The sequence below is a fragment of the Thermobia domestica genome, chromosome 4 (assembly GCF_964235325.1).
Source record: "Thermobia domestica chromosome 4, izTheDome1.hap1.1, whole genome shotgun sequence".
Taxonomy (NCBI): domain Eukaryota; kingdom Metazoa; phylum Arthropoda; class Insecta; order Zygentoma; family Lepismatidae; genus Thermobia; species Thermobia domestica.
The window spans coordinates 309567409-309582570 of NC_137457.1; the positions used below are offsets into that span (position 1 = coordinate 309567409).

Sequence of the window (15162 nt, forward strand, 5' to 3'; positions counted from 1 at the left end):
TACGCTAATTTCAAATATGACACGATGGAAAAGAATTGTATATTTGCGTAATCAGTCTTTTCTTGTAAACGAAAATTATAAATTTAGAATTCAGAGTACATAAAATGCAGATAAAAAACCTAGCTGAATGTAACGGGACTGTTCACAAGATTTTTTTAAATCTATACAACCTGGTAAGCCTTAAACCCATACTTGAACCGCAATTAAAAATTTGTTTACTGCCTTTTAAATTGCTCTTGCATTTTAAAATTAGTTGTCAGCTAACGACATTATGTACATTAGACAAATAAGAACATAATGTGATCTTTATCTTAACCGATGCACCACTGATGGTAGGGGTTTATTATTACTAATGGTAAATTTTTATCGCCATGGTCATGAAAATTTGAACAAAAAGGTCATGAAAAGTCATGAAAAAGTCATGAATTTACTTTCTGGTATTCCAGTAGACACCCTGTATTAGCAATATCGAAACGGTTACAAATTACGGTTACGCAGTGGTCATGCGTGTTTAGTAATCCTGCTTAAATTCTATAATAGAAGGGCGAGAGTTCGAGCCAGAGAATAAAATGTGTTTTCGTTTAAATAGACAGTAACGTTTTCTTGTATATAAATTTCTACTCTGAAATGGTTGATAAAACAAAATCAGATGAACTTTCGTTTCTTCAAGCTCAGTCACATTTATACGTCATGTCCATTATTTATATACAAAAACACTAAAATAAGGAACTGAAATACTGTTATGAGAACAGATTTCTGAGTTGAATACCTGAAATTACTCATGTTTGTGATGTTGTGGACATAGACGGTTAGGAGTGAACCATTGTACAAGTTTGTTACAGAATTTGAAAGCTATTTAGTTTAACTAAGATATGTTTAGATGAATCCAAAAGCAAAGTGTAGGTAGGAAAATTTTTGTCCACGAGATTGCACTTCGGGAATGGCCTGAAACTAGGAGATACGTTGTCACCATTTATATTCAACTTTGTCCAGGATTATGCTATAAGGAAAATCAAAGATAGCAACCAGGGCCTGGAGTTCAATGATATTCACCAGGTTGTGACGTATCCTGATGATGTAATTTTAATAGGGGATGATAGAAGAACAAAAAAGAAAATAAATAAATAAATAAAAAATAAAAAATGCATAGGTCTTATTAAACACTTGCAGGGACATGGTTTTAGAAGTAGATGCAAAGAAAACTAAGTACGTGGCAGTTCGTCCGGATCATAATGCATTAAATAATAGATGCGTTAAAATATTCAATAATACTTTTATGAAGTGGATAGTTTCAACTATCTAGGATCAATACTAACAGACGAAAACCATATTCACGAATAAATTAAATTTCTACTGAAACCAGGGAATTCATGTTATTATTCAGTTCAAAATCTTTTGTCTTCGTGAATTCTGTCAAGTAAGTTTAAATTTTGAATATTGACAATTAAATTATAATCTGTATATTTGCGAAGCATGGTTTCTTATTCTGAGTGAAGAACGTAGACCGAAAGTATTTCAGAAGAAGTGCCTGAGATGAATATTCTGACCCAAGAGGAAGGGGAATGTGGAATTGCGGAAACTTCATAACGAGGAACTACATAAACTATAGTGTTTACGAAACGTTGTTTGGGTCATGAAGTCTAGGATGCTCAGCTGAGTTGGTCGTATAGCCAAGATGGAAGGAAGTAGGAAGGCTTTCAAAGTCTTAACCGTAAGACCAATCGGAAAACGATCATTAGGTATATTTAAGTGCAGATTGGAGGACAATATTAATATACATCTCGGAGAAATATTAATATAAATTAGAAATTGAATTTGGTTAGCTAAGGATGGAAGTCAGTGGAGAGCTTTTGTGAACGCGGAATTGAACCTCCGTCTTCCGTAGAGCATAGAGTTAATTAGTTAGTTATATAGAGAAAATATATATGTGGTAGTATTTTATATTTAAAATGTTAGTGTAATTCACAATCTGCATTTTTATAAAGTGATTTCAAGAATAATATAAAACATTTATACTACTAAAAATCGAGCTGTTTTTGAGTTTAACGTTCCTTTCAGCAGCAATTCAATACGAGATGGGACCCGGATGCTTAAAATTGAATTATATTACGATTCCATTAATTTGTAATATTTTATTTTTTGTTTATTTATATTGAATATTTACTTCCTTTATGCTTTATAGGATGAGTATTAGCTCTTATCCAGGACATAATTATCTATACATGTAATTAAATTAGAAAACAAGTATAGTTCTTATAAACATAAGGTTTAGAGAATCAAGTGTGTGAAGTGAAAATTAAGTGTATTTCAAATTCAATGTTCAATTGGAAATATATTTTGCGTAATGGCATAATTATTTCCCCCGGCCTCCTTAAAATAGTGGACAATTCAGTGAACCTCATCATTTTACTCATTTCGCATCAACGTTCATGGAATTTAGTAAAAAATTCGAAACATTCAAAAACTGGTATACCAGGATTGAGAATTTAAAGCTAGCATTTTCTAAGATTTCATTCCGGAATGGGTACGAGAGAGTTCGAGCGAGATTTCTTTGAAAGTCGATTCGAAACAGACATCTTTGAGCTCTACTTGAGAACTGGACTTGAAAAACTTCCTCCAATTCGACTCGAATTCAGATCGAGTTTCAAGCCCAGTTACACCAAGTCCTATGTGTAAATTTCAAATGTTCTCTTGAAGTATCCTACATACATAATATTATCTATTATACTACTGCTAGTACAACTTCTATTATTATTATTATTACAATACCATGTATGAACATGAAATATAGACAGTTTGAATACAAAAACAAGCAAACTGCGACCTTGGTAGTCATGAAGTGTAGGAGGCAAGAACATTGTTCGCGAGCTTCACGGGGGAGCAGATATTTGGGGTCGTGCCAAAAAATTTAAAACATAGGGTATCGGACAAACATTCAAAAGTGCTCGGCCCGGGTTTAAGGTTGTGAATGGCTCAACCGGCCTGGCTCACAGCTCATTCACTATCGAACTGAAGTGAGAAGTGAGCCGTCTCAAAAGTGCATGTAACTGAGCCGGGTCGAGCTGATGAATCATCTGAGTCGAGTCGAACCGAGTTTGTGGCTCATCTCAACCGAGCCGGCTGGAAGGCTTGTCCCAACAGAGCCGTAAAGAGCGAATGAATTCGGTAGTTATTTTGCCTCCAGCTCTACCCACTAGTCTGTGGATTTCAATGCCCATAAACAACACGCTGATCGTACACGTTTATTATTTAGCACGTGGAACTTTATAATTCCCCTTTTACTACTGCAGAACTCGACTATGTGATATCCATCACCAATGATACTGCTTCAAATTCTGATAACATTCTAAGTGCTATGTTAAGCCATCTACCTCCGCATGCAAAGACTTCTTCACCGATTTTATTTAATCATCTGTATTGCTGGTCACTTTCAGGTTGTTTCGCGGGACACTCATATCCTTTTTTTGTTTAAAACCAGTTTAAAAATAAACTTGCAATTCCAGCTTTAGGCCTATTGTCCTTACTATCTCCGTCTCCAAGATTTTTGAAAAGTTAGTAAATCTTTGGTTGGTTTATTCCTTGAAGCAGAATTCCTTTCTCTAAACCTTCAATGTGGATTCCGTCAGTTCCGTTCGAACACCGACCATCTTATCCATCTAGAAACCGCTGTTCAAGATGCTTTTCGTCATTGAGTACATTTAGTGGCCGTCGTTTTGACGTCGAAAAAGCGTATGACATTATTGTCTCTTTGGAATTCTGAAACAGCTTCACTCCTGGGGACTGTGCGGCTCTATGGCCTTTTTAAAGAACAGTCTTTAGGCGAGAGATATTTCAGCGTACGGGTTTGGCTTCATTCTTTTTGATATTTTTATTAAAGTCAATGGTGTCTTTCTGGGTAGTGTTCTGAGTGTGATTCTGTTCTCTTTGGCCATCAATTATTTCATGCGTCATTACTACACCTGTTCGTAGCCTTCTTTATGTCTATGACCTTACCATCTATTGTCGTTCCCGTGACTTCCAGATATGTAGTGCCAGCTTTAACTAACCCTGAACCGTTTATACACCTGCACAACGCAGACCGGGTTTCATTTTCTCGTTGACGAAACCAAATGTATTTATTTTTGTCAGGTACGTGCCTGTGTTTGAGATCCTTATCTTTATTTTAATGGAACACTCCTTTCGTTTGCTAACAGTGTTCCATTTCTTGGCGTAAAATTCTACGGTAATCGAACTTGATGTAAACATGTGCGTGATCTATACTTGCTTGCGATCGATCAACATTTTGCGAGTCGTCTACCCTCGTTCTTGGTATACTGATCATACAGTACTTCTACGTCTCTACAATACCCTGATGTGCGCTAAAATGAATTATTGTCGTGTGGTTTGCTCCTCCGCTCGGCCATCTCTTCTTCGTCAGATGGAAGTCCATAATCTTGGTATTCACTTGTGTATAGGAGGTTTCCGTACTAGCCGTACACCTAGCCTGAATATTGATGCAGATGAATCTTCTCTTCATCATCGCAGGAGTTGTTTGATCTTCCGTTATTTTACACTACTTACAGCATTTCCTTGTCACACTTCTTCTTTCGTTCTTGAAGCGTGATCGCTATCTTTGCTATGCGACACGGCCTCGTGTGAGCCCACCTTTTGCGATTCGTGCATTAGAGCTTTTAGATAACTGAGCTCTTGCTATGCCGCAATTTTACCCGTTTAGTATTCTTCCCGTTCCGCCCTAGCAGCTTCATTGTCCTCGTTTATCATTTCAGTTGGTGTGCTTTAGTAAGTCTATCACGACTGATCACCAATATCGGCAGGAGTTACGCTTTCTGTTACAACACTATGCTGACTTCTCACATTTTTGTACAGATGATTTGAAACGAGAAGACTCTGTTGGCTGTGGGTTTGTCTTTAGCCCTGTTTGGTATGGTTTCCGACTCCCTTCGATTGCGTTCATCTTCATTTCCAGAATGATGTCTCTGCTCAGCGACGTTAACCTCTAAAGTTAATATTAGCTTGACCAAATTTTTTCCACGTCGATTTCGGAATTCAACATCCCAATTTCGATTCCCAACTTCCTCATTGAAACTGTTATTTTTTTGTGAAACTTAATGTTCTAGTAAATCCATATAAAAAAATCAAAGAATAATTTATTTTAATTGGCTCTTCGTGTCAAATCTTCCTCGATGAAATCCTTTTAGGGAAGGAATATTCGATTTCTTTTCATGACGATTGTAATCTGCGATACAGATTGAAGTAAGAAGATTGGCTTGAACTGCTTTATTATCCACTTGAAATTTACATGATACCATTACATAACATTTTTGCTTAAGTATTTATTATGTCTAGAAATGCCAAATATCTCTATCTCCAATTCAAATATTGCATCCTTTTTGCAAGGTACTATCATATATATTTAAAATGGATGAAATCTTACTCATCATTATTAGAAAGGTAGCAAGAGATTTATCTATGTAGTTTGGACATGTTATGAGAGGACTTTGAAATTTGTGTTTCATCGAACAGACTATATCAAACTAAGTTGAGTAGTATATGGTACCGAACTGGAAAGGGGATAAAATGTGTGAAGGAATAAATGAAAGAAAGGGATGTTAAACAATGGAGATAGCGAGAGACACAGAAGAAATATAGTGCAAAGAAACCAAGTACAGCGTTCTCCCGGTGTAGCCGCTGGTAGGTCTTATTTCCTAATAAATTTTTGGTGAGAAAGATTAGTTATATATATCAGAAAAACATAGATACATAAAATGGTGATAATAATAATATTCTAACCATATTAGTGACACAGAAACTTAACTTTATGCTAATGGTGTGATTTAAGATTAATCCAATATTCGTTTATCATGAGTAGCCCTGTTGCTGTTACTTCATTCATAAAGTGATAAAAGTCCTCACTTTCCTACAGACACAAACTATTTTATTCTCCTGTTATTACGGATCAAGAATGTAAAAGTATAAATTATACAAAAATTTTTTTTGTTCACTTCCCAGATTTGATTTTGAGAACTTTCACTAATATGTTTGATACTTTAATTTCTCTTTTTCCTAACACTTCAGAGACGATCGATTTGAAAGTTATGAAAAAAATTGCTTGCTCGACTAAAATTGATTGATTTTTTTAATATGAAAAATGTCTTGTATAGGGATTAATTATTTCTTTGTAATAGAGGTGCGTATATTGCAAGCTCTTAATATATTTTTGCTATATTAACTAATATATTATAGACAAAAGCTAATTTAAATAAGTGAAATTTTTGAGTTTACATCCCACTATTATGCCCATCTAGTGGCAGTGTTTTAGACCACTAGTCCGAACGTATGTGTTAGTAAATAGGTTGGTTTCTTTCTTTATTAAAGCTCAATAAAACATTCTAATAGTAATGCCAAGCGAGCGACATTGAGTGATGGCGGATTGATAGCTTGGTTTATTGTTTTCTTTATCACGATTCAATTGGCATGCGGACCAGTGCTCTGGAACCCTGCTCCTTTAGGTCAAGCGAAACGGTAATTAAAGCAAGATCGATTATGGAAGAATTGGTGGGAATAGAAAGTGGCAAGAAACGGGAATACTGCGAGAAAACCCACGGTCATGATAATCCACCCTAAGCTTGCTTGACCGGGAGAGACCCACAGGCTTTCGCGCATGAGACGAAAGAGCTTTACCACTAATACACCAAGCTCCAAAAATTAATAAGGAAGACAAGTAGGAGGCCCTACATAATTGAATATTATATTTAGGATACTTAATATTCATAAAACTTTTTTATTTTGAAGCTTTTCTAATTAATGCCGCAAATTGTATCTATACGATACTTTGTAATACGTGTCAAGGAAATAAATGCTTTTTTCTCGCAGGGTAGTATCGTTTGCTCTTTGCTGCTAGTGATAGAAAAAAATAAAATACCACATATATCCCACATCTCACCAAAGGAAAATTCCTGTTTTTTGATCAGTTGAAACAGTATTTGTGGATACTATAGCGAAAAAATGTGTTTTTTCAAGCACTGTGGTAGAAAAAAATAAGAGAAAAAAACAAGGAAAAAGGTTCGATGTAAAGTGGTTTGACTCTGAAATAAATCACACAATGTATTACAGTTGCATATCTATGCCTCGAGTGTTTCTCGTAAAACTATTAAAACGAGTTTTTGCTATAACTTAGCGTCGGTTCTGTCTCTGCTCTGGATTTTGTTAAATATAAACTTATATTTTGAAGATCTGATGTGGTTATAGAAACAAAAACACTTTCTTCACTATCTGTTTGTATGTGAGGACGATGGTATGGGAAATATTAGCAGTTCTAAAGTGGAAACAGATTTCTAAGTTTGTCAAATTCAAACCACACGTCCAAAATAATTATTGATGTTTCTGCTTAATATGTATAGTTATTATTTTGTTTCTGATTAAGAAAAGGTATTGTAATACATAATATAATATTTTTATAAAACAATACGAGGAGTCATGTAAAAATACTGCTTAATATGAAATTAAATCAAAATCCTAAAGAATGTAATATCCAGTTCTCTTTTTTTGTGAATATTTCCGTATATATACGGTGTGTGTTATCTGATACGTAACGTATAAGTATATAAGGATGGTGCCACGACGAACGTTAGTACTATTAGATTGAGGATGGATTTCCGAAATGAACAGCAACCTGAAACCAACCGTCTCTATTATAGATAAACTTACATAAGCAGATCCACGAATGTTTAGTGGTTCTAGCCTGTACCCCATTAGCTCCGCGTTCGGGCCTCTCCCACTTTATACATAATGCTTGTGTTTTCCATGAAAAGCTGTAAGCGTATTTCATAATTATAGGATTTTGCAAAACGTATCCAAGTCCGAATCAAATTTCGTTTCCAAATGCGATATTCCTACGTTCTCTCAAATATAGACTTAAATCGGGATGCTTACTATCAGTATTAGTTAGTTTATCTAATCGTTTCATTTATTAGATATATTTACCTATTATCAGTATCCTGATATAACCATGCCGATACAAGGTTTCAGATTAAAGAACACACGCTTTTACTGTCATTGATTTAATTCAGGCTTTAGGGATGGCTCTTTAAAAGTATGTTTTTCTATTGTGTTGTTAACAGAATGTAGAGGTTTCGAAGCAAATATAAGGACAAGAAACAAATATGTCGAATGATTATTTTTTAGAAGATCATCATTTTTGCGTCTTTGGTGCGAAGCATCTGAGTTTGAATCTGGAAGCAAATCTGGTTTTTGAATGTGAAAGCGCATATGATTTCCTGTAGAGCAAGATATTACACTGGGAGTTTTGTAGAGGTTAAGAGCAACTGAGTACGTAGGAAGTAGTGACTATTTCATGAATATATATCATATAAAGATTCTTTAAGTTTTCGTACTCAAATAATAATAATTATTATATTTTTTTTCACATATTACTTGAGATGCAAACAATAGTTGTGGTATTTTGGAAAACAATATTGGCTGATAATGCGTATGAGAATTGTTCGGTTCCTGAACGGCTGAAAACTACTCTTCCAACCCTGGGAAAAAGTAGTTACAAAGTTTTCTCTTCCCATATGCAAACGAAACATGTATAGCACACCTAGAACTCGTAAAGGGTATTAAATTCTAACAACCAGAAGCTACAACTTTTCATGTTGTTTTTCCTGTAAAGTAGATGACTCCGTACCTTTACTAGAAAGTGTTACTTTTGTGAAAATATCAAACCTTCCCAAAACTGCAATGGAACAAATTAATTTGTTTATACGGCCGAAAAGCTGTCATTTCTAATGGAAACAGGTATGGTAGATCAAGATATGAAATAAAGATTAATTGAAACCCGTCCTGAGCCAGTAGTCAAGAACAGTATGTTATGTGAAAACTATTTTCATTGATTTTGTCTTGTCCCTAGAGGGATTTGCAAGGTCAGTACAAATATTGTTTGATACGTGTAAAATTGCCTGAAAGAAAGTTGAAAAATATACCACATTATATCTTATCACTCAGTAAATAGTTGTGCAATACGCTTTTTAAGTTAAACAAGATATATGAAATAAGCAGTGTTTCCTGGTTGTTAGCGAAAACCAGTATTATTTTATGAGCTGTTAGTTCAACGAACTGCATATACTGATAGAAATACAGGAGATTCATATGCTTCCCCGAAATTATAAATACGCTACGTAGCATTTGAATCTAGACTGCCCTCAAAAATTATAACAAATGACCGGAACAACTTACGAACACAAGCCCCGTCCTTAGCAGTCCATGACTTTGCCGTATGAGCTACGACTATTTGCTTGCTTTCGTACCGTATAACAATATATTTTGATCATCAATTATGTGCATGAACATGAACATTGAAGCGAAGTAAGTAGAATGATAAAATTGAAAGTTTGAACTGCTCACTTTGGAAGGCCTGAGGGGTAATATTTACATCATTACGAAAACTCTATTTCATATACTACTATTATTATACATTTCGTTTTCATAAATTTGCTCTTGTAACAATACCATTTCCTAATTAAATGCAATATATAAACAATTGTGTCTTGCATAGCAGCTAATATTGTGTTATAAATTATAAAACAAATAATCAATGTAAATAAATGAGAACCCTAAGAAAATTAGAGGTTACGAAAATTGCGAAATAATTCAATTTTAGACAATACACATCTTCAATATGATTATTCAATCCTCTTTCTAAAAATCCAGAATATAAAGTACGAAATTTCACGTTCGATGATTGTGTTGGCTAAGGTAGAGACGGTGATGATGAGAAATGAATGAAAATGGTAGGATGAAGAAATAGAGGAAATTTGAAAACCTCCAGAACGCCTACGCTCACGGTGTTTGTCTACCATTAAGCTCACTTGGTGCAAGCTGAATCGTATCGAAGACCCTATGCTCCAGAAGTGAACGCTTTACCACTAAACTACTGCTTCCCTATGCAAGATACCATGTTTTTTGTCTGTCATACTCTTTGTTTATATATATATATATTTGCATATTGGAACAGATACCAGGAACAAGAAAAATTTCATTTTAGTGTGGTTTCAACTCAGGTGGTGTGGTTTGAATTTAACACAGAAATTTGTTCTTAATGAGTTAATTTGCAGTTGAACGTCACTGAGTAGCAAGGCTATATGAGAAATGGACGCACTGATGAACGTAGAATCCGAACATGAGCTCCTGCCGGAAATCGAAATGTATAAAAATGTTAACGTTTCTTACATTAACGTTATCGTATGTATTTGATAGACAGGAAGAATAAATGTAACACTTCGTCTAGTATTTCTTTCTTCAAGCTCTCAAAATAGAAATTTGTACTTAAAAAGCACATCCGTATATTAAAAAAAAACATACTTAGGGTCGAACTGCCGACGTTTGTTTTTAATATTTGAAAAGCATTACTAAACATGTTTGACCACAGTGACAACTTGCGGGAAAACGCGTTGTGATATTGCTATTAGAATTCTTCCAAGCGCAAGTTTCCTCTTGAGAATTTAAATAACTATTTTCGGTCTTTTCCAGTAATTTCAACCAGAGATATTTATTGATTTCGCATATTAGAACTGTGAATTCTATGTTCGTCGCACTGTGAATTCTATGTTCGTCGCAAAATACATAATTTCGTATCCTTTCGTTTTTACGGATTTGTAAGTGTACCTAATACCTGTGGAGTAAGTCGGGTCTTTTCTCATCAAATTCCTCTAGCATATTCCTTGTGTAATTATCTGACAGACTAGAGTTTCATAGCAATCAAATTTTTTTGCTTGTGATTTTTTATTTCGCTTTATATTATTTTTAAAGGAATAAAAAATAATTATTCTTTAGTATACTGCTTTACTAAAGAAAGGAGGGTCGCGGTGGCTCAGTGGTAGAGGGTTGACCTTTGGTGCTTGGGGTCCCGGGTTCGATCCCAGACCCGCCATTGAATTTGTGGTGGACAAATACCGTGTGCGTGGGTTTTCTCGAAGTTCTCCCGTTTCCTCCCACTTTCTTCATTCCACCATTTTCATTCATTACTCACAATCACCGTCTCCTTCAGCCGTAGATTACTGGATTCCTTACAATTGCACAAATCTACTCTTTCCAGAAAATCCAGGACGAACATTATACGAAAGGATACTACGAGTGATGAGAAATCTCAACCACATGAGAAACCTCAGATTTGCAAGAGCTTTAAAGAGGCATTACTTCACAATTGTTTTTTTTGTGGAAAGGCATGTAAATACAAGTCAGATTTAGCGAGACACATGGTAATACATACAGGTGAAAAACCACACAAGTGCGAAGTCTGTGGAAAGGGATTCAGGGATTGTTTTCGTTTGAAATCTCACATGTTTACACATACTGGTGAAAAACCTCACAGGTGCAATGTCTGTTCAAAGGGGTTTACACAGAAAGCTAGTTTAGCATCACACGTGCTACAACATACTGGTGAATGCACTTACACATGCGAATTTTGTGGTAAGGGATTTACTGCAAAAGCAAACTTAAGAGTTCACATATTAAGGCACATAGATGAAAAGCCACACAATTGCCAAGTGTGTGAAAAGGGTTTTATTAAAAAGTGTGACTTGGAAACCCACATTTTGAATCATACAGGTCAAAGGCCATATAAGTGCACCATTTGCGGGCAGGGATTTAGGAGTCGTAAAGGTTTGAGCAGTCACGTGTTTATTCACAGTAGTGAAATATCACACAGTAGTGAAATATGTCAAGTTTGTGGGAAGAATGTTACTAGTAGGTCTTCCTTGAAAAAACACGTCTTAACCCACTCTGAAAAAATTTATGTATGCGAATTTTGTGATAAAAGGTATGCTAAAAAAAAACAGTTGGAAATGCATATTTTGACACACACGTGGAAAGGGAGTTTCGAAAAACGTCTGTTTAGGATAACATAGCTTGATACACGCAAATGAAACACGTGACATGTACCAAAGAGTGCGAAATAGGAATTCTTCCAATTTCCTGTTTCGTAATGCATGTCGTGTAAAAGTGACTTAGTGTCTTTTGCTTGTAATATATTAGAAGTCGAATATTAGTACGTGTATATAATATATTGGTAATATTTCGTCTTCAGTTTTGTTAAATAATATGTGGATTTTTGGCCTGGGTATCATTTAGTTTATATATTCTGCTCGGCGTTTCAAAGCTAGTGAGAATCATGTTAACACTGAATGAAAAAAAAAAGAAACTAGTTATTGAAATGCAGTAAGCCTCCCGGAAAGATTTTCAGTGATATGATATACCTATTGTAAGTACTAAATACCTGCGCCCTCACTGAAGTCGCCTTAACCTGTTCACCACTACGTTCAAGACATAAACACCAACGACGAAGTTGCATGTGAAGTACCTGCACTTATTTCGCGTGGAATAAATGATATCCAGTATAGGTCATTTAAGTGGTAAATATTCCGAAGCTTCGCGTTTTAAATGCGCTCGTTTAACATGCCCTATAACCAGAAATCGCATAATGTTAAGTCGGGGAATTTTGGAGTGGAGCGCAATGGTCCATCGCAAACAATCTTTAGACTGGGAGGCGAATCACTGAGATAACTTCTAACATTTTGGGCTTAGTGTTTTGGTGCGCCATCTTCTTGTAAGTACCCTGTATGTGTGATTTCTAGTGGTACTGCTTTATCATCCGTAAATACGTCTTCTGTTACTGTGTGTGCTAAGGAAGTAAGATTCAATAACTCCACTTGTGGTGACACTGCAGCAAAGATTTACTCTTATTGTCAGAGTCATGTTCCGAATGATCCGTGTAGTTTTAGTGACACAGAAAATTATGTTTGTCGGTTGACGATCCCACCGGTGTGTAAAGTTTCTTCATCGCTGAATGCCAATACATTATGAGCATCTTGCTGGATATATTTCATTTCAACTATTATCTGACAAATATGTCCATTTACTTCTCTGTGCCATACGCGTGAGTGACTTGAAAACACACATGTTGAAAAATACAGGTGAAAGATCTTTTAAGGCGAAGATTGTGTTAAGCGATTTAGGCTACGTGAATATCTGACACGTTTTCAGTCACAATAGTGCAATACTTCACACGTTCGTAGTTTCTGGAAAGGGTTATATTTTCAAGCCTGAATTGGAAGGACACATGTTAACGCATACAGGTGAATACCCCCATAAGTGTGCAGTGTGTTTAATGGTATTTAGAAAAAAATTATGTTTGACCTCACACTTGTTATAACATATTGGTTAAAGTTCTTACACGAGCCAAGTATTTAGTAAAGGATTTACTACAAAATTATATTTGGCAAGGTAAATGTTAAAACACACATTTGAAAACACTCACACATGCCAAGAATGAAAAAAGAGATACAGTATAATGTCCTACTTCGAAAGCCTCATGTTAAAACACACAGTTGAGAAATCTTAGACGTCCTAATTTTATGAATAGATTTTTACTATAAAGTCTGACTGGGCAATACACATGTTGATACATAAAATAGCAGATGCCCACAAATGGAAAGTTCGTAGAAAAACATTTGCAGAGCGTTCATATTTCGCGAAGCACATGTCTATACACTGAAATAATCACATATGCAAAGTCGGTGATAAACAATTTGCTAAAGGACCACAATTGGAAATACCTATTTTATGACACACGTGGAAAGAGAGTTATGAAAACATCAGGTTTTGCTAACACAGCTTGATACAAATGAAGGAAGTCACACTTGGAAAAGAGTGCGAAATGGGTTTTGTTCCAGTTTCTGGTTGAGAAATGCACGTCGTGCGAAAGTGGCTTTGTGCTTGTAGCTTGTAATATATTAAAAATTGAATATTAGTACCTGCATATACATTATTAGTAATATTTCATCTTTAATTTTGCTAAATAATATGGGAATTTCAAGCCTGTGTATCATTTAATTCATGTATTCTTATCAGCGTGTTAATATTATTATTGATAATTTTAGACGGTTAGTCAGAAGTATGTTAACACTGAATGGAACAAAAAGTTTATTCAAACTACATACATCTGTACACGAATGTATGTGTCTGATATTATATACTTAGTGCAAGTGCGAAGTACCTGCAAAGTCGCTGAAGTCACCTAAACTTCATCACTATTACGTTGAAGACTAATACCAACGACGAACAGTTTCATTTGAAGCATGTGCAGACATTTGACGGGGAATGGATATCACATCTAGTATAGGGTCATTTAGGTCGTTTATGTTGCGACACCTCGTACTGTATAGGCGCTCTTTTACCATGACCCATAACTAGAAATCGCATGTTGTTATGTCAGGGAATTGTGCATGTCTGCGCAATTGTCAATCACGATCAATCCATGGACCGGGAAACGAATCATTAAGATAGTTTCTAACAATTTGAAACCAGTGCGTTGGATTGTCATCCTCTTGGAAATATCATTGACGGCAGATTTTTAGTGCTAGTACATCAAGTGTGTACTGCTTTATCGTCCACAAATACGTGTCAGCGGTTACTGTGTTTGTGTGTCTGTAGAACTAAAATGCAATAACTCAGCGGCGATCACAGGGCACCAGACATTTACTCTGGTTTATTCACATTAATGTTCCCGAATGAACCGAAGGTTTTCGTTGACCCAGAAGATGGTATTATGTCGCTTCACAAACCCACCGGTGTATAAAGTGGCTTTATCGCTGAATGCCATTACATTCAAAACATCTTGCGGAATATATGTCATTTCAGCTAAAATCTGACATCATTTCACCTGCTTATGTTTCTGCGCCAATATTAAAGTTTGAGTAACGTGGATGTGGTACAGTCTCATTCCAATTGCGAGTTGCAAGAGGCGCCGATTTTTATATTTTTTGTTTAAGTATTCCTGTTTCCAAAGTGCATCGAAACCTTGATCTGGAAGGACTAGGTAACGCAGGTTTCTTCTTTTGTTCACATCGTTTTGATCTTGGATGTCCTGCGTTGCCTCTATAGTTGGATGTTACTGATCCTGTAGCTACAAACTTACTCTAGATGCGGTATACTGTCAAACGGCTTGGTGGATCACGTGCAAATTGTTCTCTGAGCTTTGCACGGACCAGAGTGATGTGAAGAGTAGCACATGTATTGGGCTAGCTACATATCATATCTTTGCTCCACTATTAATCGATCAGCCATTTTGTGTCAACTCAAACGAAAGAGATTGAAGATGTTACCAAA

The 15162-nt window shown here is 35.6% G+C and overlaps 1 protein-coding gene across 4 annotated transcripts in view; it reads left to right on the forward strand.

The window, feature by feature from the left end:
- LOC145684289 (uncharacterized) overlaps positions 1–15162 on the forward strand; it is a 106848-nt gene that overhangs the window by 15492 nt on the left and 76194 nt on the right. Inside the window, exon 2 of one of the 4 annotated variants that reach the window (XM_081756447.1) lies at positions 11093–12196. The exons of the other annotated variants lie outside the window; for them this stretch is intronic. Within the exon in view, the coding sequence (XP_081612573.1) occupies positions 11093–11903 (811 nt within the window). The 3' untranslated portion in view covers positions 11904–12196. Of the gene's footprint in view, positions 1–11092; positions 12197–15162 lie in introns of those variants that run through there. 4 annotated transcript variants of the gene reach the window in all.